General features: G+C 47.7%; 1 protein-coding gene across 3 annotated transcripts; it reads left to right on the forward strand.

Moving 5' to 3' along the window:
• The first annotated feature begins 564 nt into the window (after positions 1-564).
• On the forward strand, positions 565-2,584 carry LOC127330671 (uncharacterized). Of its 3 annotated transcripts, none has more exons than XM_051356805.2 (6): positions 565-1,066; positions 1,162-1,237; positions 1,338-1,409; positions 1,509-1,574; positions 1,725-2,003; positions 2,163-2,584. In XM_051356805.2, exons 2-6 carry the CDS (start codon positions 1,175-1,177, stop codon positions 2,247-2,249), a joined length of 567 nt encoding a protein of 188 aa, XP_051212765.1. In that variant the 5' UTR covers positions 565-1,066; positions 1,162-1,174; the 3' UTR covers positions 2,250-2,584. The 3 variants fall into 3 exon arrangements, with proteins under 3 accessions (XP_051212765.1, XP_051212766.1, XP_051212764.1); XM_051356806.2 differs by having other exon boundaries at positions 569-1,066; positions 1,141-1,237; positions 2,163-2,583; XM_051356804.2 differs by having other exon boundaries at positions 578-1,066; positions 1,141-1,237; positions 1,338-1,403; positions 2,163-2,582.
• The last annotated feature ends 23,662 nt before the right edge of the window (positions 2,585-26,246 follow it).

Consider the following 26,246-nt stretch of genomic DNA (forward strand, 5'->3'; position numbering starts at 1 on the left):
CAGCCACTTCATCCCCTGTTTGGGCGCTGATTCATCTTCTTCAAAGACCACATCATCAAATTCATCATCATCTATTCCCAAGCGCAGCATGAGATCACCAATCCTTTCTTCCTTCTTGCTCCCCGATCCGCTTGCACTATTTGCAGAACTAGCCGGACTCGCCATGACTTCCGATCGACCAAGCAATGGCGCAGGTGTAGACCAGACGATGAACAGCACTTGACTACACGGAACCAGAACCCCTGCCAGAACCGATCCACCGATCAAAGAACTCACCCAGCAGCTTTGATCCCTCCTCCTCCGGACGTGGCCGGCGGCGGAAGTCGAGAAAACCCTAATCGCCCTGTCGCCAGGGCCTTAGGTCCGAAGCGTTTTTTTTTCCACGGCACTGGATGCCCGCACTGTTAGTTAAAATCTATTTTTGCTGCGCATAAACCCATGTCTTGATAACTAAAATCCAGCGAAGGAAGGACACCCATATCTCTCCGGGTATGTTGCACAAGCTGGCGGGTATGCTAAAGAACTCATGCTGACGAACCCTTGCATTGCAAGCCAAGTTTGATCCATGCCCTAGCAAGGTCATAGGAGATATGATTGACCTGATGGGCGCCCTACAAAATTGCAAACATCCCATCGAGCAGAGACTCCGGTGCATGGTGGCAGCTGACAATTACTCCATGCCGACGGACCAAGGTGGCCAGAAATTCCACACGGCCGGTGAAAAAGATAAGGGATTGTTAGGCGCCCACAGTGTGCTCACTCTCCACTAGCTACTGGATCAGTCCTCGCCATGACGCAAAAGCTTATAGAAATCAGATGCCATAAATACCATGCCGGCCAGGACCAAAGGTTGGTGCAGGGTCGTCCAAGAGAGACCATCTATCAGCCAGGTCCCCAGCCCAGGAAAAAGCTTCAGAAAACCCATCGTCTACTCTCTAGTCTCCAGCCTAGACTAGGGCTGGACCAGTTAAGCATTGCGAGATAGGTAGCATCGGTTCATAAGGAGGTGTGAAAGGCGGGAGGGAGAGCCACAACAAGGAGAACCTAAGACACAAGGAGAAGAACGGTATGTATGTCTGCCTACCCCTGAGCTTTCCTTCTTATTGTGTTCTTGCTCATGAATCATATGAGTTCATCTAGATCACTGATGGAAGACGGCAGGGCTCAAAGGAGGATGTCAACAAGTACCCCTACTCGTAGAAGCAGATCTGCTGATTTCCACAATTATTCAGAAAGGGTAAGTGCTGTCGATTCTCATGCAAATCCATGGATCACATCGCAGCAGATGCCATTAATTAGCATTTCATGCCTGAGATTTTTAGCTGAGGTGTTTGTAGAGGCGAAGGGATAAGATCAACGAGAAGCTCAAGGCACTGCAAGAGCTGCTTCCAAACTGCACCAAGGTCCACGTAATGAACAAGCCCCTCATCTCGGATCTTGTAGCTAGTAGATCTCTCTTGCCGAGCTCTTCTTTCCCTGATCTGTGGTCTCATTATTGATCAACTTAGACGGACAAGGTGTCGATGCTTGATGAGGCGATCGACTACCTGAAATCGCTTCAACTGCAGCTCCAGGTACTTAAAAAACCGAATCACATCACATCAAATCACATGATCGGGTTTGGTTCATCATGCATGTAGGCATGTGCATGTGCATGTGTTAGCCCTGTCGAAGTTAATTCAGATCTCCATGATCAAATTGCATGGACACACATGCGCATTCAGATGCTGGTGATGGGGAAGGGGATGGCGCCGGTGGTGCCTCCGGAGCTGCAGCAGTATATGCACTACATCACCACCGATCCTGCTGCCCAAGTGATGATGCAGATGCCTCCCAGCTCTCGCCCCTCGGAGCCGCCGCGGCCGTTCCAGATCACCCACGCCAACCCGCCGCAGCGGCAGTCCAACGTCGAGTCCGATTTCCTCAGCCAGCTGCAGAACCTCCACCCTTCCGAGCAGCCCCAGAACTTCCTGAGGCCACCAAAGCTGCAGCTCTACACCCCGGTATGTAGCATGTACTGGAGTAATTTATGTACTCCATCTTAATTAGTAGTAGTATATCCATGTTTGTTAGATTTCATGTACTTAAACTGTCAAACAATACTACTCACAATGCATATGACTGAGCGGTGAGAGAAATTCATGTGTAATGCATGCCTGCAGGAGCAGAGGGGAGGGCTAGGCAGCAGCACTGGGCACAATGGTGGCTGGATCCCGGAGAGGAATTCCTCCTACAACTTTATGGAGTGATGAGCTGAGCTAGCTTGCTGCGTCCTCCTGATGAGAAACTGATCAAGAGATCCAAAGCAATCTGCTTGCTAGGGAGATGGTACACACTGGAGGGTCGTTGAGTGTGATGTAGTCAACTTTCTAGTTTGTTTCCTCAATAAAAAAAGTTGTGATCTTGCTTGCATCTAGCTAGGAGCTATGCTCATGTCATGCTACTTGGGTACGTGAACGGCCCAACAGAGTTTTCGGATGTATGTACATATAGCTAGCGTTATTGCAATGCTTAATCATGTGTTAATCTTGGCACTGGATCCAGTCTTCATAAAGGAACTAGATGAGAGTTATTAGGAGACATTCTTCTGCACCACAACATGACATTGCCGGGAATTCAAAAGACACATGCATCTACATCTGAGACTGAGGCCGAAGAGTCGTTCTTCAACTATTCAAGCCAGCATGTGCATTCGTTCTTCATGCGTTTCATGGACTGGCTAGCTAGTTATAGCTAGTACTTTTGTTTCTATCCAAGGACGATATCCCCATAACATGACCGAATCTTTGAGCTTCCATTCTTCTGCAAGCCTGCGGGTACAGGTATGCTGCAGCACTAAAGTTGAGAGTCATATAAGCAGAACCTTTGGCACCACTTCAGTCCCATGCCGTCAGGTAGCATGGGCAAGATTGATACCAGTGTACTGTTCCAAGTCCAAATATGTCAGTACTAATATAGTATGCTCATGGTTTTTTTTTTCGAAATGGGGGAAATATCATCCCAGGTTCTGCATTCAAGGGATGCACACGGTTTTTTATTAGATTATTCACAACACCTTACAAAAAAAATTACAAAGATCGAACCAAAACCACCAAAACAAATGACAACTCGCTAATCCTACATCACCAATTTGGGGGGGGGGGGGGGGGGGGGGTTAAATAAACAGAGCCAACACCCTGACATCACACCAACGCGCATCATCAAAAAACCGAAGGCCTCGATAAGTCGCCCAATGGCGAGCACGTGGCACAACTGGCCCAGCAGACCCTCGGCGTGTACCATCATACACACTCCAAGAGTCCTCGCCGCCACCGTCTTCCGCATACCCATCTCCAGGAGAGATCAATGCAAAGACCTTGCGAGGCCTGCCACCAACGCCACCATGACGCTAGACAGCTCCACCACCCTGTGCACGTTGAACATGACGTATCTGATGATGCTACCCCGCTGCACCACGCCGCCGAGATTTGCTATCTTCAACACGAAAGAAAAATGCCGCTCCACCTCAGGACCCTCCAGCTTACATCTTCTCCATAGACGATGCCCCCAGGAGGGAGAACGACGTCGTACGCCGCGATCGCTCGATCCGGGATCGGATCTAGGATTTCTCCCGGAGCAGCACGAGTAAGAAGCCGTAGACTGCGACGATGATGCCTTCAAGAGTAACGGCGCGTGACATCGCCATCGTCCGCCATGACCAAGGTCAGGCACGGTTTTCACCGGCAGCTACGCTCCCCAATTCGTTGTTGGGACTGAACATGAGATCAAAAGATCCCCACGAAAAGCCCCAATCTGGCCGCCCGCGTCCGACAAAGAAGACGAGTACCACCGCCATACCCGGAGCTGCTGCCCCAGGCCACCTCAAGACGCGGGATAAAGCCAGGAAAACGCCGCAGCCGCAGGGAGGATCGAGGGCGGACACACGAGCCCGCCTAGGCCCTCCTGGCCTATTGCTATTTAACCTACGTCTGCTAAAAAGAACAATTGTGATTTGTAGTTACCACTCAAAAATATTAAAATAATTTTGAATTCAAATTTTTAAGAGTAATAAAATTCCGAACAATGTAACTTTCAACATTGCAACTTTGCTCATCGGTAAACCACAATTGCTTCACCAACGACGGCCGCTACCCGCGGAACGGCCGCATCATCGAGTTCGGGAGCCACCGCGTCTACCTCGGCATCATCAATGAGCGCCAATACCCCTCCCCGGTGCTGGTGGCGCCGGATCCGCCAAGGTCTTCACCAACTCGTGGGCCGCGCTCTGACCGTGTCGCCGACAGCGTGGAGGTGCTGATGGTGATGTAGCCCCGCCTAACGACGACGCTACACCATGGCCACGGAATCCCCCAAGTGGACCGACAACCCGAACCTACGCGATACAGGACAAGGTACGAGGGTCGACAAGGAATGAACTTGAGAGAACCTAGGCTCATGCCTCCACCATCCCTTTGGGATTAGGGAAACCCCCTCCTTAGATTATCCAAATCTATTGTACAAGGCACTCCTTATATGATTTATCTTTCGCACTTGTGATTCTACCGCGGTCTCTCACACGTGTGACTCCATAGATCGTATACCGGTCTTCCTCTCGGGGATTCTACCGCGTGTCTCTCCCTTGAGAGATTCTATCGGGATAGTGGTTCGGGCTATCGGGAGTAAACCGGAATTGTATCGGGTTGGTGTGTGTTTGCGTGTGTTCATCGTGTTCATCGCCGTGTTCTTCGTGTTCTTCCTCTCCCCCGCCTTTCCCTCGGTCAATTCGTGAGATCGGGCAACCCACGTGGCCTTAGGCCGCATCATATGGTAATCAGAGCCAGAGATACCTCATCATATGGTATCAGCAGCCTTTGGTTTCCGCGAATTTGACCCCCCACCCACCCAATTTCATCTCTGAAAAATTTCCCAAAAAAAAATCCCCAAAAAATAGCCCTAATTTGCCTTTTGATGGATCTGCGATTTTGTTGCGTTTTGAGTGGTTTTGGTCCATGGATTTGGTGTCTCTTGTGTTGATCTACTATTTCCCCCACTTTCTAGCCACAAATTTCTTCAAATTTCGAGTTTTGGGTCAATTTGGTTGGCTTTTGGGAAGAACAGGAGAGAGAAAGAGTGGGCACGCGTGCTGCCAGGGAAGAAGAAAGAGTGAGCGGTACCTCCAGTGGAGGCTCCACCCGTGCACGAGCGGTACCTCCGGGTGGAGGCTCCACCCTCCACTACCGCTCCTCCTCCCCCAAGCCGGCCACCACCACCGTGTCCGCCCCACCATCGCCGACCACCACCACTCCTCTCCACCTCCGGCAAGCACCACCACCCCCCTTAATCATCGGCAAGCACCGCCACCCCCCTTTCTTCACCGGCAAACACCGCCACCCCCCCAAACCATCGGTAAACACCGCCGCGACACCACCACCACCACCGCCGCCACCGCAAGCTCACCGATACCATCATCGGCATACCACCAGCAAACATCGCCGCTGCCCCACCACCACCACCGCCGCCGCAAGCTCACCGATATCACCACCGGCATACCACCGCCATCGACGCCAAGCTACTTTGACCCGACTTTTCTCCTAACCTGTGTTTGCTTGTTCCGGTTTGAGTGCCTTGTTTGTGAAACTAACCCGCAGCTCCGAAGCAAGCGACGACATCCTCGGCACCCCGAACTTGCAAACGTACTCTTGACACCACCGCCGTCATCGCAAGTTGTGTGTTTCGACACCGCCTAACATTTTCATCTAGGTATAACTTGCTCCCCACCTTGTAACCCCTCTTCTTTTGCGATCTATCCTATCGAGCATTGCTTATTGAGTGTTGCGAGACATTGCACGTGGCCCCGCATTGTGAGGTGTGTGTGTCGTGTTGAGTAAAGCATCCAAGCAAACACTCGTGTGGCAAGATAGCAAAAGCGAGGCTAACGCTAACATAGTGCGTGAAAAAGCCCCAAAAACACAAAAAGAGTGCGAGTAGCACCATACATCCATACATCCATACATCCATACACCCATACATACAAAAGTGTGCAAGTGCCACCAAAGATACAAACGAGTGCAAGTGCCACCATATACAAAAGAGAAAAAGCTTTTAAGCAAAGAGAGATAAGAGAAGAGAGGCCGCGTGTGAATCTTGTTGTCTCTTCGTTTGCAACCAAAGCTTTGATCTCTTCTTGTGTTAGTGTGACATCGAGCACCCTTGCTTAAGGGCTTCTTACACTTTTCCGCTCATTCCTTGGTCGCACTAACCCCGTTTATCTCGTGTGTGTGTTCCATATCTTTTCCGTGTTTATAGTGATCTTCACATTGACATTTGGATTTTTGGACCTCGCCCACTTTTAACAACATACTTGATTTCGGATTTCGTCTTTTGGCTTTCCACCATACTCACCTAACACCATATTTGCTAGCTTTTGCGTGTGTTTTTGTGTGAGTACCCGATACAATTGTTCTAACTCTCGGTTTTGTTGGATCACCCCGATCTTATCATACCACGGTAAGGTTGCGAGGTAGTGTTCTTCCACTAACACCCACCATATAGATCTTGTCGTGCTAACATGGATAGCGAAGAAGAAGATACGGAGGAGTACACGGAGCACTTCGAGGAGGATACCTCTTCAAGCACCGCGGATGTGGAGGAACATGTGGAGCTCTACTCCGACCATAGCTCCACAAGCATCATTGGCACGTCCGACATCGAGGAGCTCGACAACAACCATGGCTCCCCAAGCATCACCGACATGACCGACATCGAGGAGCTCTACATCGACAATGGCTCCTCAAGCATGGACGACATGGTGGAGCGCCATCTTGAGGACGACTTCGACGAGCTCTACATCGACAATGGCTCACCAAGCATGGACGACATGGTAGAGCAACGCCACGCCTTCGGCATCGACACCATGGTGGAGCCTAACCTCAACTTCACCATGAACAACGCCGGTGCTCCCACATACCCCTACTTGGCCTATGGAGCTACATATGAAGATGGAGGACATCCACAATGGCACCATCATATGGATCATCAAGAGCATCCCCATCATGAGCGTCATCGACACACTTCTCCAAGCTCCACAAGGCGCCACCATGAGAGTGCTTATGCACAAGATCGTCGACATCAAGTACATCATATGGAGCATCAAGAGCGTCCCCAACATGATCGTCATCGACACTCCTCTCCAAGCTCCACAAGGCGCCACAAGCAACATGCCAAGTCGCATGAGAAATCATCTAGGCGTGTCGAGGACCGTCATCGACACACACCATCTCATGATAGTCGTCGACCACGCCCACCTCATGGTCGTCATCGACATACGTCACCACATGAGCTTCGCCGCCACAAGCCACTTCATGATCGCCATCGACCAACATCTTCCACGAGTCTTCGACGACACCACTCAAGCCATGGTGATGATGCACGAAGACGAGAGCCTCGACATGAAGGCGACAAACACAATGATAGGGCGCCTACCACTCCAAGGATGGCAAGTGCACATCGAGCATACCTTCCTCATAAGGCGACTTCCGCCTCTGGTGCCACCACCACAATGGCCTCTACCTCGTCACATGCCTATGGACTCCGATGCTACAAGTGCAAGCAACAAGGCCACCCTCCACAGGAATGTCCCAATCTCCTATGTGAGGTATGCAAGGCCAAGGGTCACGAGGCATGGCAATGCACAAAGCCAAGCGCCAAGACGCTCTACTTCGACGAGCTACAAACCCAAGCCACCAAGAAGCCTACGGCGCCCACACTTCAAGATGAAGACCTCCAAGGCCATCGCAAGGATGATGTGGATTCGAGCCTAGTTCTCCACAACACTACGGTGCCACCGATAGAGGACGACTTGGGAGGCGATGGAGTTGAGATGGTTGAGCATGGGAACTTCCCTTCAACCAAGGAGGCGCATGGAGATGAGAAAGTCGAGCCTACTCCCCTATGCTTCATCGATGAGTTGGTACCAATCCCATGTGAGCATGAGAGCCACCTAGCCCACTTGAGTGAGAGTGATAGTGAGTTGAGTGACTCCCACCCCATATGTGAGTTTGAGTGCTTCCGTTTGGAGGACATGAGTGATACACTAAGTGAGTTGAGAGAGGTAGATGATAGGTCCATGGAGGACATCGCATTTGCTAACACATTAACCTCTCCCTCGTTTGTGTCTTCTTATGTTGCACTAGGTTCCACGGAGGACGAGTTCCCGCTCATGGAGACGATGTACATGGTGCATGACGATGATGATATCTCACCATGCTTGCTCCAAGATGGATATGTCGACCACATGGATCCTCCTACTTCCACAACACCTACTTCAAATGAGTCGGCCTACAAAGGTAACAACATAGGTGTTGATGATGCCATGATCCCACTAGTGGACATGATGACTTATGAGTGCATGCATGATATCGATGATCCATTTGCTACTTCACATGCTACTTTCACTTTCCCATGTGATACTTTGCTTGATAACATTGTTGATCATGTGAAATTGAGTGCTTGTGATACCATGACCATGCCATGCTATGAGAGCTTCAATTTTCCTACCATTGCTTGCAATATGTTACCTACTTGCTCTTTCACATGTATTGCTTGCAATGACAATGATGATATTAGCTTCCGCATGCTTTGCCCAAAATGTTTGCACTACTCCATGATCGTTGCATCCGAGATTGTGAACAATTGCTCTTTCTTATGCTTGGTATGCAAGAATGCTTATTTCATTGTCCATGAGATGCCCCCCATAGCCTTCTCCATTTTTGATGATCATGAGTTCCCACATGCCACGCATGCACCTTCATGCCATTTGCACTATCGCCATGCATTTCATACTATCTTGCTTGATACTAATGGTGATGTGCACAAGTCTTGGAACATCATGATGGATGATGTGTTCCTCTACCATGCACATACGCTCTTTGTTTTGCTCATTCCATGTGTAGGTACCCGAATGACAACTCCCACCGCTATGGAGCATGAGCTCACGAAACGCGCAATTGAGAGCTACCCCAACACGGACGAGCTACATGATCCAACCCATGGGATTCACGCCAAAGGGTATGTTCCCAAACGCCTTCGCCCTCGTGTGTTTCCGGCTTGTCTTGTCGAGCTTCCGGTTTGGACCAATTCATCGTCACCTCTTTTGCCTCTTATGCAACATAGCTTGACACATCTTGTTGGCACAATGGTTGTTGTATGTCTTGATGCTTTCATCATACATTCCGACAATCTCAAGGACCATGTCATACATGTGAGAGACACCTTATGCATCTTGTGCCACATGTCTCACACAAAGTTGCTCTCCTTTGGATTTCTCATTTCATCTTTGGCAATTGCAATGGATTCTTTGACACTTGAGGATACCCATACTCGGCTCACGCCAACCACACTTTCCCAAGCTAGAAGTCTCCATAGCTTTGCCATTGCACATAACAATTTTGCCCCAAATTTTGCCGCCGATACTTGCCTTTTGATTGTTCCATTTGTGTGGGACAATGCTACACACAACATTTTTGACACTTTACAAAGCAAACCTTTACTTGCACAAACTTTTGCCCCACCAAATTTTGGATACATCGACACTCTTTTGGTTCCCATTTTTGCAAAATGCCTCTTGGAGAAACGACTTGATGCTTCGTATTTGATTGAGAGCCTCTTGTTCGCCGATCACCAAATTGGCATCCACAAGCTTTCCATTTGCAAGTTGCTTTTCCCCAAGTGCTTCTTCGACCGCTTCTTCGACAAACAAACTCCAAACTACTTGGTGAGCAAGACGTTCACCCTCTCGGACCTCTCGCCACACCATGGAGATGAGGAGGAACAAGAGTCGAGGATGACTCTTCCCCAAGGGGGGGGAGATGATGTAGCCCCGCCTAACGACGACGCTACACCATGGCCACGGAATCCCCCAAGTGGACCGACAACCCGAACCTACGCGATACAGGACAAGGTACGAGGGTCGACAAGGAATGAACTTGAGAGAACCTAGGCTCATGCCTCCACCATCCCTTTGGGATTAGGGAAACCCCCTCCTTAGATTATCCAAATCTATTGTACAAGGCACTCCTTATATGATTTATCTTTCGCACTTGTGATTCTACCGCGGTCTCTCACACGTGTGACTCCATAGATCGTATACCGGTCTTCCTCTCGGGGATTCTACCGCGTGTCTCTCCCTTGAGAGATTCTATCGGGATAGTGGTTCGGGCTATCGGGAGTAAACCGGAATTGTATCGGGTTGGTGTGTGTTTGCGTGTGTTCATCGTGTTCATCGCCGTGTTCTTCGTGTTCTTCCTCTCCCCCGCCTTTCCCTCGGTCAATTCGTGAGATCGGGCAACCCACGTGGCCTTAGGCCGCATCAGATGGCTAGCGCAGGAGGCGCCGGCAAAGAAGCTGTCGTGGAAGGCGCTAGGAAGACCAAGTCCACGCGCATGGCAAAACCGCCAACCGAGCGCGACGAGGTCGTCGCCGGAACATCTACCGCGCCACGAGAGACACCTCTCCAAGCGGCCATGAGCGTGCAGGCTACGCCCATCGCGCAGAACATTGACCCTGCCGCGGCTCAAGCTGAACTGGAGGCGCAGCGGCAGAAGCTGCTCTTCGGTGCAGCAAACATCGTCAAGGCCCAGCAAGAGTTCAACCTAACCCTACGTGAGTATAACGCTGCCCATGGATTTGCTTCTGTTAGCGCGAACCATGCTAGAGTAGCGGGAAATCGGCTTTAGGGTCGCAACCTAGAGCAGGATCTGCGCCGGGAAGTTCTTTCCAGTAAAAGTGCGTCGGTATCTTTGAGCATGGTAGAAAAACCTAAGTACAACAGTCCGGATAAAACAATAAAAGCTGCTAAGGCCGCGGTAGAGATGTGTGACTCACTTTCAGGTGAGGCTTTGGCAAAACAAGAAGATCGAGTAAGAGAATTGCTTGATCAGATTGAGGCACAAAACGCTGAGCTCGCTCGCATCAACAAAGCGACTCTAGTGTCAAAATCGGTTCGCTCGGCAAGAAATGCTGGAAGCAAGTCACATGGGCAGGCATCGTCCCCCCATCCTGACAGAAGAGAAAATGATGCGAATGCACATCAGATGACTGTGTACGATCCGGTTCTGGCAGGAAAACAACAAGCCGGGCACCACGATGCCGGTAGAAAAATCCAAGGGGCACTTTGTGGCTATGCCGGAAATGGCTACGCCATTAACGCTTATGCCAGTAAAGGAGAAACTAGGCAAAATTATCAAGCGTCAAGAGCAGCTTATGCTGAGGAAGAAATGCCTCCACAAAGGTACCGGCAGGGAAAAGCCGCTGTACCGGAGCGCTACAATGAAGCCGATTCCGGAATAGAAAGAGTTTACCGGAACCCATTGGGAGAACATGTTGGAGAAAGGTGCCTGCTAGAACGGGATGCGAGGCACAGGCTGGACAGGGTACATCTTTCCGAAATGATCGAGGCTAAGGGTCCTCCGGGTCCAAAGTGCTTTGGCCCGCGGATCATGAGAGAAGAACCGCCGGTGTGCAACTTTCAGTTGCCACGTGACACAAAAACGTACGATGGCACCACGAAGCCGGAAGATCGGCTCGCGGACTATGTGACATCAGTGTACGTCGCTGGAGGCGGAGGAACCGCAGCTGGCAGAGGAAACCGACGCTGGGCCGTGAGAATCATACCGTCCTTCCTGGTAGCACCGTCACATATTTGGCTTAACAACTTGCCACAATGGAGTATAAATGGCTGGCTTGACTTTGAGGAAGCTTTCGTGAGCAACTTCCGCAGCACATACCGGAGGCCGAACAGACGGCAGCAGCTCGCCTTGTGCCAGCAGCGCGAGAATGAAACAGACTGGGATTATCTAACCCGGTGGAACTCCACAAGGAACTCCTGCGAAGGAGTGATCGAAGCACAGGAAATTGCTTGGTTCTGCAATGGGTGCCGGAGGGGTTCACCACTGTGGCAAAAGCTACAGAGAAACATGCCAACCACTTTGGCTGAGATGATTCGAGTGGCAGATAGCTACGCGTTGGGAGATTCGATGCAACCGGCATTCCAAGCTGAGCCGATGCAGAGGAGTCAACCGCGCCAGGATCAGTACCGGAACAACCATCATAACAAAAGAAGGGAAGAATTTCCGGATCGAAGGTACGGAATGCAACAAGTGGCCGCAATGCAGGACTATTCCGACCTGGCGGAAGCCAAAGACAGAAAACCGGATCGCAAAATAGTGGGTTGAGAAGAAACCGTGGCAAGATCAGGACAAATACACCATGGAATCCTCTATGGACCAACCATGCCGTTGGTACACGCCGAATCTGGCAAGGCCGGCAAACCACTTAACAAAAGATTGCTCCTGGACCAAGAGGTTGATGGAGAGAGGCATGATGAAAGATGCCAGAGACCATGGTTTCGAAAAGCTACCGTCACCACCGCTGCTTACCGGGGCAAACGCTCAACAGGTTTACGCTCAGCCAAACCGGCCGCAGCAGCAAGAAGTTTATCAGATGGCACAAGGTAATAACCAAGCTCCACCGCTGGCACCTTTGGGCCGGAATGTTTACCATGATCCGGACTTGTGCTATGTTGTGTTCATAACAGAGCCGATGGACCGGCAAAGTGTGCATCGCCGTTCCATGGAAGTGAACGCGGTGATACCGGCAGTACCAAAATACATGCTGTGGTCAGATCAGGAATTGACTTGGTCGTTTAAAGATCATCCAAAAGTGATGCCTAATCCAGGCGGATATGCTCTGGTGGTGGACCTAATCATTCATGGGCCATCGTCATGAGTCCGGTTCAGCAAGGTGCTGGTGGACAATGGGAGCAGCATAAACATCATGTACCGGCACACCATGCAAACGCTTGGCATAGCACCAAACATGCTGGAACCAACACACACCACTTTCCATGGCATCGTTCCGGGATTGTCCTGTTCCCCGATGGGCAAGGTACGGGTAGATGTGCTGTTCGGAGGGCGTGAAAATTGTCGCGTTGAAAACATCTTGTTCGAGGTAGTTGACCTTGACAACCCTTACCATGCGCTGCTTGGGAGACCGGCACTGGCAAAATTCATGGCATCCACTCATACCGCATACCTCAAGATGAAGATGTCGGCACCCGCTGGACCCTTAACTGTCATTGGAAACTATAAAATGTCGCTCGAAACCGCGTTCGCCGGATCAAATCTGGTCGAATCGCTAGTGATAGCGGAAGAAAAAAAAAGGAGAATTCAAACCGCTGTTGCGCTGGCTCAATCTTCCCAGCTGAACTTGGCAGCAATGAGTGGTAACTTGGGCACACCGGCTTTCAAGCCAACCAAGGAGACAAAGAACATCGTGTTGGATCCGGCTTACCCATACCGTTCGTATCGGTGCCGGCCTGAGTGAGGCATAGGAAAGTGCGCTCGTCAACTTCCTCCGTGAGAATCGGAACATCTTCATCTGGTCTACTGATGAATTGGTGGGTGTGCCGAGGGAGTTGGCTGAGCACTCTCTGAATGCCCGGAAGGATGCGAAGCCGGTGAGATAACCTTTGCGCCGGTTTGCTGAAGATAGGAGGAAAATCATTGGTGAGGAGGTAACAAAGTTGCTGGTTTCCGGTTTCATCGTGGAAGTGCTACACACTGAATGGCTGGCCAATCCGGTGCTGGTCGAGAAGAAAATAGATGAAGACCCCAAGGCCCCGAAAGCATGGCGCATGTGCATCGACTACACCAACCTGAACAAGGCTTGTCCAAAAGATCCATTCCCGCTACCCCGGATTGATCAAGTGATCGATTCCACTGCCGGTTGTGAACTGTTGTCTTTCCTGGATGCCTATTCCGGTTTCCACCAATTTCCCTTGAAAAAGGAAGATCAAATAAAAACTGCGTTCATTACCCCGCACGGGGCTTATTGCTATATCACTATGCGCGCCTTTTGGTTTGCGAAACGCTGGCGCAACATACCAGCGCTGCATGCAGAAATGCCTCCATGATCAAATAGGTAAAAATGTGCAAGTCTATGTGGACGATGTTGTTATAAAAACGAAGGTAAAATATACCTTAATCAACGACCTGCGGCAAACATTTGACAACTTGCGGAGGTTCCGTATGAAACTTTATCTGGCAAAATGCACCTTCGGCGTTCCAGCCGGAAAGTTACTCGGTTTCCTAGTGTCAAGCCGCGGTATCGAAGTGAATCCGGTAAAAATCCGGGCCATCGAAAGAATAACGGCACCTCAGGACCTCAAAGACGTACAAAAGTTCACCGGAAGCTTGGCGTCGCTAAGCCGGTTCATAAGACGATTGGGAGAAAAGGCTTTACCGCTCTATGCCTTAATGAAAAAATCCGACACTTTCATCTGGACCCCTCAGGCGGACGCAGCGTTCAAAGAGCTAAAGAAAATGCTGGACGCAGCACCGGTATTGGCTTCACCTTTGGAAAGGGAACCCATGCTGCTTTACGTAGCTGCAACAAACCGGGTTGTGAGCGTTGTGGTTGTGGTAGAAAGAGAAGAGAAAGGAAAAACCGTGCAAGGGCCGGTATACTACCTTAGCGAGGTGCTCTCCCTCTCAAAGCAAAACTACCCGCACTTCTAGAAAATGACATATGGCGTGTTCATGGCCGCTACAAAGCTCAAGCACTACTTTGAGGAGCACCCGATCAAAGTGGTGAGCGTGGCACCTATCTCGGACAACATCTACAACAAAGATGCTAGCGGCAGGATTGCCAAATGGGTGATTCAGCTGTCACCCAACGTACCGGTATACGAGACAAGGGATGCCATAAATCACAAGCCTTGGCAGGTTTCCTGGTTGATTGAGAGGAGATGCAATACAAGCCACCGAAGCCGGAAATAGAGTATTGGAAGATGCACTTTGATGGATCCAAACTCAAGGAGGGTCTAGGTGCCGGAGTGGTTCTCACCTCGCCGAAGGGGGATCACTTACGGTACGTTCTGCAGATACACTTCAGGGCATCGAACAATGTCGCTGAGTACGAAGCTCTAGTTCATGGGCTCAAGGTCGCAAGAGAAATCGGTGTACACCGGAATATTTGCTACGGTGATTCAGATCTGGTACAACAGTGTTTCGGAGATTGGGATGCAAAAGATGCCAACATGGCCGCATACCGGTTCCATGTGCAAAAGATTGCCGGATTCTTCGAGGGATTTGAATTTCACCATGTGCCGCGAGTGGAAAACGAAGCCGCGGACACACTCTCCAAGCTGGGCTCGTCCATGCAAGAAATTCCTTCTGGAATAACCTTGGCTCACCTAAGGGTTCCATCAACCAAACCGAGTCTGGAATCCGAGTCAATTTTTGTACCGGAGTCACACATTGTGCCGATGGACATCGATGGAGGAAACCCAGGGACTGCTGCAACTAACCCGGGGACTTCAGGATCGAAACCGGAGGAAACCATGGTGGTGGACCACATGGAAATTGATGTGCCAGTTTTTTTGGTTCGGGAAGCACCAACTTGGGTAAAACCTATTAAGGAATTCCTGATCAACGGTGGCTTACCGGCAGATGAAGTAGAACCGAGGAGGATTCAGAGAAGATCCAAGGCCTATACCATCATCAATGGGGACATGTGCAAGCGAAGCGTTACCGGTGTACTCCAGTGATGTGTGGAACCGAAGAGGGGAAGAAGGTCACGAGTACGGAGTCTAAAGGCCAGTCTATTACATTAGCGAGGTATTGAAGGAATCCAAACAAAGATATCCTCACTTTCAGAAGCTAGCCTACGGCCTATTCCTAGGTAGCAGGCAGTTGAGGCACTACTTCCAAGAGCATCCAGTAAAGGTTGTGAGCAAGGCTCCACTGTCAACGATACTTAACAACGCTGACGCAACAGGATGCACAACAAAATGGGGCATCGAATTATCTGCCTTCGACATCAATTACAAAGCCAGGACTGCGATCAAATCACTGATACGTCTCCGACGTATCGATAATTTCTTATGTTCCATGCCACATTATTGATGATATCTACATGTTTTATGCACACTTTATGTCATATTTATGCATTTTCCGGAACTAACCTATTGACGAGATGCCGAAGGGCCAGTTCCTGTTTTCTGCTATTTTTGGTTTCAGAAATCCTAGTAAGGAAATATTCTCGGAATCGGACGAAATCAACGCCCAGCATCTTAGAATCGCCGGAAGCATCCAGAACACCCGAGAGTCGCCAGAGGGGGGCCACATGGGCCCCAGGAGGTAGGCCGGCGCGGCCCAGGCCCTGGCCGCGCCGCCCTATGGTGTCGTCGCCTCGTTGACCTTCTGACGCCGCCTCTTCGCCTATTTAAGCCTCCTCGACCTAAAAGCACGATACGGAAAAGCCACGGTACGAGAAACCATCCAGAGCCGCCGCCATCGCGAAGCCAAGATCTGGGGGACAGGAGTCTCTATTCCAGCACGCCGCCGGGACGGGGAAGTGCCCCCGGAAGGCTTCTCCATCGACACCACCGCCATCTTCATCAACGCTGCTGTCTCCCATGAGGAGGGAGTAGTTCTCCATCGAGGCTCGGGGCTGTACCGGTAGCTATGTGGTTAATCTCTCTCCTATGTACCTCAATACAATGATCTCATGAGCTGCCTTACATGATTGAGATTCATATGAGTTTTGTATCACAATTCATCTATGTGCTACTCTAGTGATGTTATTAAAGTATTCTATTCCTCCTGCATGATGTAAAGGTGGCAGTGTGTGCATCATGTAGTACTTGGCGTAGTTTATGATTGTGATCTCTTGTAGATTATGAAGTTAACTATTACTATGATGGTATTGATGTGATCTATTTGGTTATGTTGATCTATCTTGCACTCTAAGGTTATTTAAACATGAATATCGAATATTGTGGAGCTTGTTAACTCCGGCATTGAGGGTTCGTGTAATCCTACACAATTAGTGGTGTTCATCATCCAACAAGAGAGTGTAGAGTCTAGCATCTATCTATTTATTCTGTTATGTGATCAATGTTGAGAGTGTCCACTAGTGAAAGTATGATCCCTAGGCCTTGTTCCCAAATACTGCTATCGCTGCTTGTTTACTGTTCTACTGTATTTGTACTGTCTGCAATATTACCACCATCAACCACACGCCAGTCCTGGATAGCAAAGCACTTTTCTGGCGCTGTTGCTACTGCTCATACTTATTCATACCACCTGTATTTCACTATCTCTTCGCCGAACTAGTGCACCTATTAGGTGTGTTGGGGACACAAGAGACTTCTTGCTTTGTGGTTGCAGGGTTGCATGAGAGGGATATCTTTGACCTCTTCCTCCCTGAGATCGATAAACCTTGGGTGATCCACTTAAGGGAAACTTGCTGCTGTTCTACAAACCTCTGCTCTTGGAGGCCCAACACTGTCTACAAGAATAGAAGCTCCCGTAGACATCAAGCACTTTTCTGGCGCCGTTGCCGGGGAGGAAAGGTAAAAGGCACTCATACTCCGGTTCCGTGTAAGATTTCTTTCCGGCGCCATTGTGTGTGTGCTCGAAGCTATTTCCTTTAGATCCTGCAATTGCATCTTTTTGTTTCTTGTTTACACTAGTTTGGCATAATGGACAACAATGAGCTTCTTACTTTATTTCCTGATTTAATACATGGATGGTTTGATCCGAAAATTAAAAAACCCATGGAACATATTAGTATGAACGCAATCACTGCTAATGCTATGGATAAGTCTAAGCTTGGGGAAGCTAGTTTACATAAAAATAATCTTTTTTGCTCCTCAGCTTTTGAAGAAATATTTTGCTCTGATAATGCTTCATCTCCCATATGCGATAACTCTAATGATGCTTCTGATATTTTAAATCCACCTGCTGAAAGTATTCCGTATAAAATACCTATGAAAATTGTTGGACGTGTTATTGATAACCGCTATAAAGGGGATGGAACTGTCCATCCTGGAGATCATTTACAGTTTTTGCATGAATTATGCGGGTTATTCAAGTGTGCAGGTATCTCTATGGATGAAGTGAAGAAGAAGCTATTCTCTTTCTCGCTGACTGGTAAAGCGGTGCATTGGTATAAATTGTTGGAGAATAGTCATTCTCTTGGTTGGGAGGAAATTGCTTCTCTCTTTTATTCTAAATTTTATCCTCCTCATGAAGTGCATATTGATAGGAATTATATTTATAACTTTTATCCTCGTGATGGAGAGAGTATTTCTCAAGCGTGGGGGAGATTGAAGTCACTAATGCTCAAATGTCCCATTCATGAGCTCCCCCGTAATGTTATTGTTAACAATTTTTATGCGAGGCTTTCAGGACAACACAAGGACTATCTGGATGCCTGTTCGGAGGGATCTTTCACAAACAAGGAGGTTGAAGCTAGGTGGGATCTTCTTGATCGGATTAAGGAGAACGCTGAAGGATGGGAGAACAATGAAGGTAAAGAGTCAGGTATAAATTATGATTATGAATGCATTGAAGCTTTTATGAATACTGATAAATTCCGAAATATGAGTGCTACTTATGGTCTTGACTCTCAAGTTGCTGCAAATCTTTATAAAGCCTTTGCTTCTCATTTTGAATTGCCTAAAAAGAATTTTGATAAGTATCATGAACCTTTTAAAGAGGCTTGCATGAAGAATGAAATTATTGTTAATGATTGCAATAAGCATGCTCAAACTCCTAAGAATGCTATTTCCTATAAGCATGCTAATTTTTGTGGAATGCATAGACCTTGTGGAATTAATCAAGTCAAAGATGATTATTACATCCATCATATTAATGAAAAAACTAGAAAGTGGCTTAGGGCTCTAGATGATCTTGGTAAAAAAGTTTGTGCCCTCTATCCTTTTATTTGTGAAGTTTTCCATGAAGTGGGTCATTTTAATTTTCAATGCTCCTCCAATGATAATTTGAACCCAATGAGTGCTGCAAATTTGTATTGTGATGATGAAATTACCCCTAATCAACATGATGAACTTACTTTATTTTTGGGGTGTGAAGAACTGTCGAGAAAAATCTCTTTGTTACATATGAGTGATCTTGATATTGATGATGTCCTGCATGGGTGTTTTTCTTATTGCATTGATAATAGCCATACAAATACTTACATACAAAATATTTTAGAAGATGACACCTTGCCAAAATATGATAGGACCGCTGTGTGTTTTCAACTAATTAATGAAAAGAAGGGATCCTCCCAAGTTTCTTCTATTGTTTCTGAAAGTAAATCAGGTTATGCGGATAAGCCACCCTTCAAGCCTCTTCCTCCTAAAGAAGGGAACGAGGAGAAGGAAGAGAAGAAGAAGAAGGGAACGAAGAAGAAGAAGAAGAAGAAGAAGAAGGAGAATAAAAAGAAAGAGGTAACGGCATATCCCCGCGTGAATGAGATAACGCTAGGTAACCGTAAGTATGTTGCTCCTAATGATTATTATGATAATGAATCTGAATACGATGATCTTCCTATGCTCTCTACATACATTAGTGATCATGATTTGAATGAGCACACTACTTTTGATATTGCAAATCTCTGGGAAACTAATTCTGAAAATGATGATGATAATAATTGCCATAGTGTCAGTGCTATCCATGCTTCCTCCCATAATGATATAGAAAGCTCTAAGCTTGGGGAAGAGGTGTTTGAAAATCCTTTTGCTACTGATCATTATGTGTTTGATACATCTCCTTCTAATAACAATGATGGTATGGTCATAGATAAACCGACTGTGAAAGATAACTATTCTATTTCTTATGATGACACTGTGCCTCCGATATTTGATGATTATTATAAAGAATGCTATGATATAGGTTATAACTATCCTTATGAAACTTGTCATAGTCATGATTGGATTACCAAAAACAATTCTTTTAATATGCAACTTGTTTACCATGTTCAAATTCTTGATAATAATCTTGCTCCAATTACTATTAATGAGAATAACTCTTCTTATGCCAAAATTAATGATACTTCTATGCATATGAACCATGATAAGAATGTTTTAAGTGATGGGTATATTGTGGATTTCATCAATGATGCTACTGAAAGTTATTATGAGAGAGGGAAATATGGTTATATGCATCTTAATAATATTAAGTTTCCCCTCTTTATGTTGAGAATCTTGAAGTTACTCGTGTTTTATCCTCTTATGCTTGTCACTTTGTTCTTCATGAATTCATTTGTGTACAAGATTCCTCTGCATAGGAAGCATGTTAGGCTTAAATGTGTTTTGAATTTGCCTCTTGAAGCTCTCTTTTGCTTCAAATACTATTTCTTGCGAGTGCATCATCAAAACTGCTGAGCCCATCTTAATGGCTATAAAGAAAGAACTTCTTGGGAGATAACCCATGTGTTATTTTGCTACAGTACTTTTTTTATATTTGTGTCTTGGAAGTTGTTTACTACTGTAGCAACCTCTCCTTATCTTAGTTTTGTGTTTTGTTGTGCCAAGTAAAGTCGTTGATAGTAAGGTTCATACTAGATTTGGATTACTGCGCAGAAACAGATTTCTTTGCTGTCACGAATCTGGGCAAAATTATCTGTAGGTAACTCAGAAAATTATGCCAATTTACTTGAGTGATCCTTAGATATGTACGCAACTTTCATTCAATTTGAGCATTTTCATTTGAGCAAGTCTGGTGCCTCAATAAAATTCGTCTTTACGGACTATTCTGTTTTGACAGATTCTGCCTTTTATTTCGCATTGCTTCTTTTGCTATGTGGGATGGATTTCTTTATTCCATTGACTTCCAGTAGCTTTGAGCAATGTCCAGAAGTGTTAAGAATGATTGTGTCACCTCTGAACATGTGAATTTTTGATTATGCACTAACCCTCTAATGAGTTGTTTTGAGTTTGGTGTGAAGGAAGTTTTCAAGGGTCAAGAGAGGAGGATGATACAATGTGATCAAGAAGAGTGAAAAGTCTAAGCTTGGGGATTCCCCGGTGGTTCATCCCTGCATATTTCAAGAAGACTCAAGCATCTAAGCTTGGGGATGCCCAAGGCATCCCCTTCTTCATCGACAAATTATCAGGTTCCTTCTCTTGAAACTATATTTTTATTCGGTCACATCTTATGTAATTTACTTGGAGCGTCTGTATGTTTCTTGTTTTGGTTTTTGTTTGAATAAATGCTTGTGTGGGAGAGAGACACGCTCCGCTGGTTCGTATGAACACATGTGTTCTTAGCTTTTAATGTTCATGGCGAAGGTTGAAACTGCTTCGTTAATTGTTATATGGTTGGAAACGGAAAATGCTACATGTAGTAATTGGTATGATGTCTTGAATAACTTGATACTTGGCAATTGTTGTGCTCTTGTTTAAGCTCTTGCATCATATACTTTGCACCTATTAGTGAAGAAATACATAGATCTTGTTAAAATTTGGTTTGCATGAGTGGTTTCTCTAGAGTCTAGATATTTTCTAGTGAGGTGTTTGAACAACAAGGAAGACGATGTATAGTCTTATAATGCTTGCAATATGTCTTTTATGTAAGTTTTGATGTACTAGTTTATGCTTGTGTTTGCTTCAAACAACCTTGCTAGCCTAAGCCTTGTATCGAGAGGGAATACTTCTCATGCATCCAAAATACTTGAGCCAACCACTATGCCATTTGTGTCCACCATACCTACCTACTACATGGTATTTCTCCGCCATTCCAAAGTAAATTGCTTGAAGTGCTACCTTTAAATTTATATCCTCTACCTTTGCAATATATAGCTCATGGGACAAATAGCTTAAAAACTATTGTGGTATTGAATATGTACTTATGCACTTTATCTCTTATTAAGTTGCTTGTTGTGCGATAACCATGTTCCTGGGGACGCCATCAACTACTCTTTGTTGAATATCATGTGAGTTGCTATGCATGTTCGTCTTGTCTGAAGTAAGGGAGATTTACCGCTAAAATGGTTAGAGCATTGCATAATGTTAGAGAAGAACATTGGGCCGCTAACTAAAGCCATGATCCATGGTGGAAGTTTCAGTTTTGGACAAATATCCTCAATCTCATATGAGAAAATTAATTGTTGCTACATGCTTATGCATAAAAGAGGAGTCCATTATCTGTTGTCTATGTTGTCCCGGTATGGATGTCTAAGTTGAGAATAATCAATAGCGAGAAATCCAATGCGAACTTTCTCCTTAGACCTTTGTACAGGCGGCATAGAGGTACCCCTTTGTGACACTTGGTTAAAACATGTGCATTGCGATAATCCCGGTAATCCAAGCTAATTAGGACAAGGTGCGGGCACTATTAGTATACTATGCATGAGGCTTGCAACTTGTAGGATATAATTTACATGATACATATGCTTTATTACTACCGTTGACAAAATTGTTTCTTGTTTTCAAAACCAAAGCTCTAGCACAAATATAGAAATCAATGCTTCCCTCGTTGAAGGGCCTTTCTTCTACTTTTATGTTGAGTCAGTTCACCTATTTCTCTCCATCTCAAGAAGCAAACACTTGTGTGAACTGTGTATTGATTCCTACATACTTGCATATTGCACTTGTTATATTACTTTGCATTGACAAATATCCATGAGATATACATGTTATAAGTTGAAAGCAACCGCTGAAACTTCATCTTCCTTTGTGTTGCTTCAATACCTCTACTTTGAATTATTGCTTTATGAGTTAACTCTTATGCAAGACTTATTGATGCTTGTCTTGAAGTACTATTCATGAAAAGTCTTTGCTATATGATTCATTTGTTTACTCATGTCATTTACCATTGCTTTGATCGCTGCATTCATTACATATGCTTACAATAGTACGATCAAGTTTATGATGGCATGTCACTCCAGAAATTATCTTTGTTATCGTTTACCTGCTCGGGACGAGCAGAAACTAAGCTTGGGGATGCTGATACGTCTCCGACGTATCGATAATTTCTTATGTTCCATGCCACATTATTGATGATTGTTGGGGGGATGACCCCCGGTATGCCAAAGGCATGCCAAACCGGATGGTTTGAGCCATCAGGATACCGGTTAGATGTTCATGCCGGAGTCTAAGATAGGCGTTTGGCTGAACAGGCTAAGCCGGTATCCTCAGAGGAGGGATACCGGAACCGGATAGAAAAGGTACCGGACCACCGGAAGGAATAGCTTGTCGGCAAGGCTGGTCAAAGATCCTCTCCAGAGCTAGCAGACAAAGATGAGCTAAGCAAAGTAGCTTTAAACGAAGGGCTGACGATAAAGAAGAAGATGACGCAGAAAGAAGCCGGAGGACGTCATCTTCTCTGATTAAAGAAGACCCCGGTGTCATCTATGATTAAAGTAGCTTTGTAAAGTAGCTTTGTAAAGTAGTTTGTCTAGTCAAAGATGCCATTAGGGTTTCTTGCACTGTAAGCCACCCTCTCCCCTATATAAGGAGAGGGGGCAGCCCTCCTTCACGAGCGCGGAACATGAGTAGCACAAACCTGTAACTTGTGAGAATCAATGAACATGGTGATCTAGAGCGAGTTCTTCCTTGTGTCTTTCTTCTTCAACCTCTGGCCTTGGCCAAGTTCTTGAGGAAACCATCCGGAAGTTCATCCTACCCGATCACAAACCCTCCCCCGAATCCTCTAGCGTCCATTCGGCCCCAATCTAAGCCATCCTATGGCATCTGCTCGTTCACCACGACGACAGTTGGCGCCCACCGTGGGGCATGAAGTGGCGCTTGATGGAGTTCACATTCGGGCGGGCATCCTCGAGGTCGCCGGCGAACGTACGGTGTCCGCGCTCGTGCAGCGCATCTACACCATGGACTTCATCAACGACAACGCGGGCTGCTTCGCCAACGGTGGCATCTTCCCCAAGAACGGCCGCATCATCGAGTTTGGCAGCCACCGCGTCTACTTCGGCACCGTCCCTGTGCGCCAGCGCCTCTCGCCGGTGCTGGTGGCACCGGACCCGCCAAGATGGCTCTGTGCTGGTCGCGCCGCCGGCAGCGTCGAGGTAATGATGACCGGTGTGGTTGGTGCAGGAAAAGAGGCTGTGGGTGAAGGTGCTGGTCGTGCGGTTTCGACCCGTGCGGCCAAGCCACCGCTGGAGCGTGACGCAGGCGCAGCGGGAGCATCATCCGCACCACCGGAAACACCGCTCCAAGCGGCGATGAACGTCCTCGCCACCCCCATCGCGCAGAACATCGATCCGGCAGCGGCTCAAGCGGAGCTGGAGGCGCAGCGCCAAAAGGTGCTCGAGAGCGGCAAGGACATCATCCGGGCGCAGCGCGAGCTGAACCTTACCCTACGTGAGTACAACGCTGCCCATGGCTTTGCTTCTGTTAGCGCACATGCTGCTAGGATGCCGGAAAACCGGCTTAAGGCTCGCAATCTAGATCAGGATCTGCGCAAAGAAATTGCTGCCGGCAAAAGCACATCTGCATCTGTGAGTATTGTAGAGAAACCTAAGTACAGTAGCCCGGATAAAACAATAAAAGCTGCTAAAGCTGCTGTAGCGCTATGTGACTCGCTTTCCGGGGACGCTCTGGCAAAACAGCAAGAGCGTGTCCGGGAACTTCTTGAAACTATCGAGCAGCAAAATGCTGAGCAGCTTGATAAGCTAAACAAGGCCGTGGCTTCAAAATCTGCGCGTTCGACAAGGAATGCCGGTAGCAAGTCCCATGGGCAGGCATCGTCCCCCCATCCGGACAGGAGAAGAGAAAAGGACGTGAACGCACAGCAGATGACTGTGTACGATCCGGTTCTTGCCGGAAAGCAACAAGCCGGGCAACATGATGCCGGTAGAAAAAGCCAAGGGGCAGAACGAGGCTACGCCAAAGGAGGCTATGCCGGAAACAATCATGCCGGTAGATATGAGACCGGGCAAAATTATCGAGCTGCAAGGGCAGCGTATGATGAGGAGGAGATAGATCCCCCGAGGTACCGGCAGGCAAGGGCCGCGGTACCGGAATGTTATGATGAAGCTGATTCTGCAAGACCGGCAGCATACCGGAACGCATTGGGAGAACGCTTGGGAGAGAGATGCTTACCGGAACGGGATGCGAGGCACCGTCTGGATAGAGTGTACTTGTCAGAAATGATCGAGGAGGAAGGTCCTCCAGGCCCAAAGTGCTTTGGCCCAAGGATCATGAAAGAAAAACCACCAGTGCGCAACTTTATGTTGCCCCGTGACACAAAAACATACGATGGCACTACGAAGCCGGAAGATTGGCTCGCGGATTACGTGACCGCGGTATACGTCGCAGGCGGTGGAGGAACCGTAGCAGGAGGAGGAAACAGGCGTTGGGCCGTGAGAATCATACCATCGTTTTTGGTTGGACCGGCAAGAATCTGGCTAAACAACTTGCCGGCAGGAAGTATAAATGGCTGGCTGGATTTTGAGGAAGCTTTTGTGAGCAATTTCAGCAGCACCTATCAGAGGCCAAACAGGCCGCAGCAACTTGCTCTGTGCGTACAGCGCCCGAACGAAACAGACCGGGATTATCTGGCCCGGTGGAACACTACGAGGAACTCCTGTGAAGGAGTAATCGAGGCACAGGCCATTGCTTGGTTTAGCAGTGGGTGCAGAAGAGGTTCACCGTTGTGGCAAAAGCTGCAGCGGAACATGCCGACAACGTTGGCAGAGATGATACGTGTGGCAGATAGCTATGCGTTGGGAGACCCAACGCAGCCGGCAGTACAACCTGAGCCGGAACAGCTACGCCAAGAGCAACACCGGGATAACCGGAATAACAAAAGAAGAGAAGATTTTCCGGATCGAAGGTACGGTCCGCAGCAAGTTGCTGTCAGTGCAGAAAACTACGAGGCCAGCGCGGCGATCGGAGGCAAAGAACCGGATCGCAGCCGTGGGCAGGTCCTAAGAAACAGTGGGTGGAAAAGAAACCCTGGGTCCAGAAAGGAAACTGGCAAGAACCCGCAAAATACACCATGGAAGCTGCCATGGACCAACCATGCCGGTGGCACACACCGAATCCGGCACACCCGTCAAACCACCTGACGAAGGATTGTACCTGGACAAAGTACTTGATGCAAAAGGGAGCGGTAAAAGATGTACAACCACCACAAGACATGCCGCGGCAACAACAGCTACCGCCACCACCGCCGCTTACCGGGGCAAACGCCTTACCGGTACAGCCAAACCGGCAGCAGTACCAGCAAGTTAACCGGGTGGAGCAAAACGATAACCAACCACCTCCACCGGCACCTTTAGGCCGGAATGTTTACGAAGACCCGCATCTGTGCTGTGTTGTTTTTGTCACTGAGCCAACAGACAGGCAAAGTGTGCATCGCCGCTCCATGGAGGTAAACGCCGTGATGCCGGCAGTTCCCAAATACATGATGTGGTCCAATCAAGAAATTACCTGGTCATCTAAGGATCACCCCAAA

The sequence above is a fragment of the Lolium perenne genome, chromosome 2 (genome assembly GCF_019359855.2).
Source record: "Lolium perenne isolate Kyuss_39 chromosome 2, Kyuss_2.0, whole genome shotgun sequence".
Classification (NCBI taxonomy): domain Eukaryota; kingdom Viridiplantae; phylum Streptophyta; class Magnoliopsida; order Poales; family Poaceae; genus Lolium; species Lolium perenne.

Coding starts and splice junctions, on each gene's coding strand:
- LOC127330671 (XM_051356806.2), top strand. CDS start 1,148: ATGGAAGACGGCAGGGCTCAAAGGAGGATGTCAACAAGTACCCCTACT. Junction 1,410..1,508: donor CAAACTGCACCAAGGTCCAC/GTAATGAACAAG, acceptor TGATCAACTTAG/ACGGACAAGGTGTCGATGCT. Junction 1,575..1,724: donor CGCTTCAACTGCAGCTCCAG/GTACTTAAAAAA, acceptor ATGCGCATTCAG/ATGCTGGTGATGGGGAAGGG.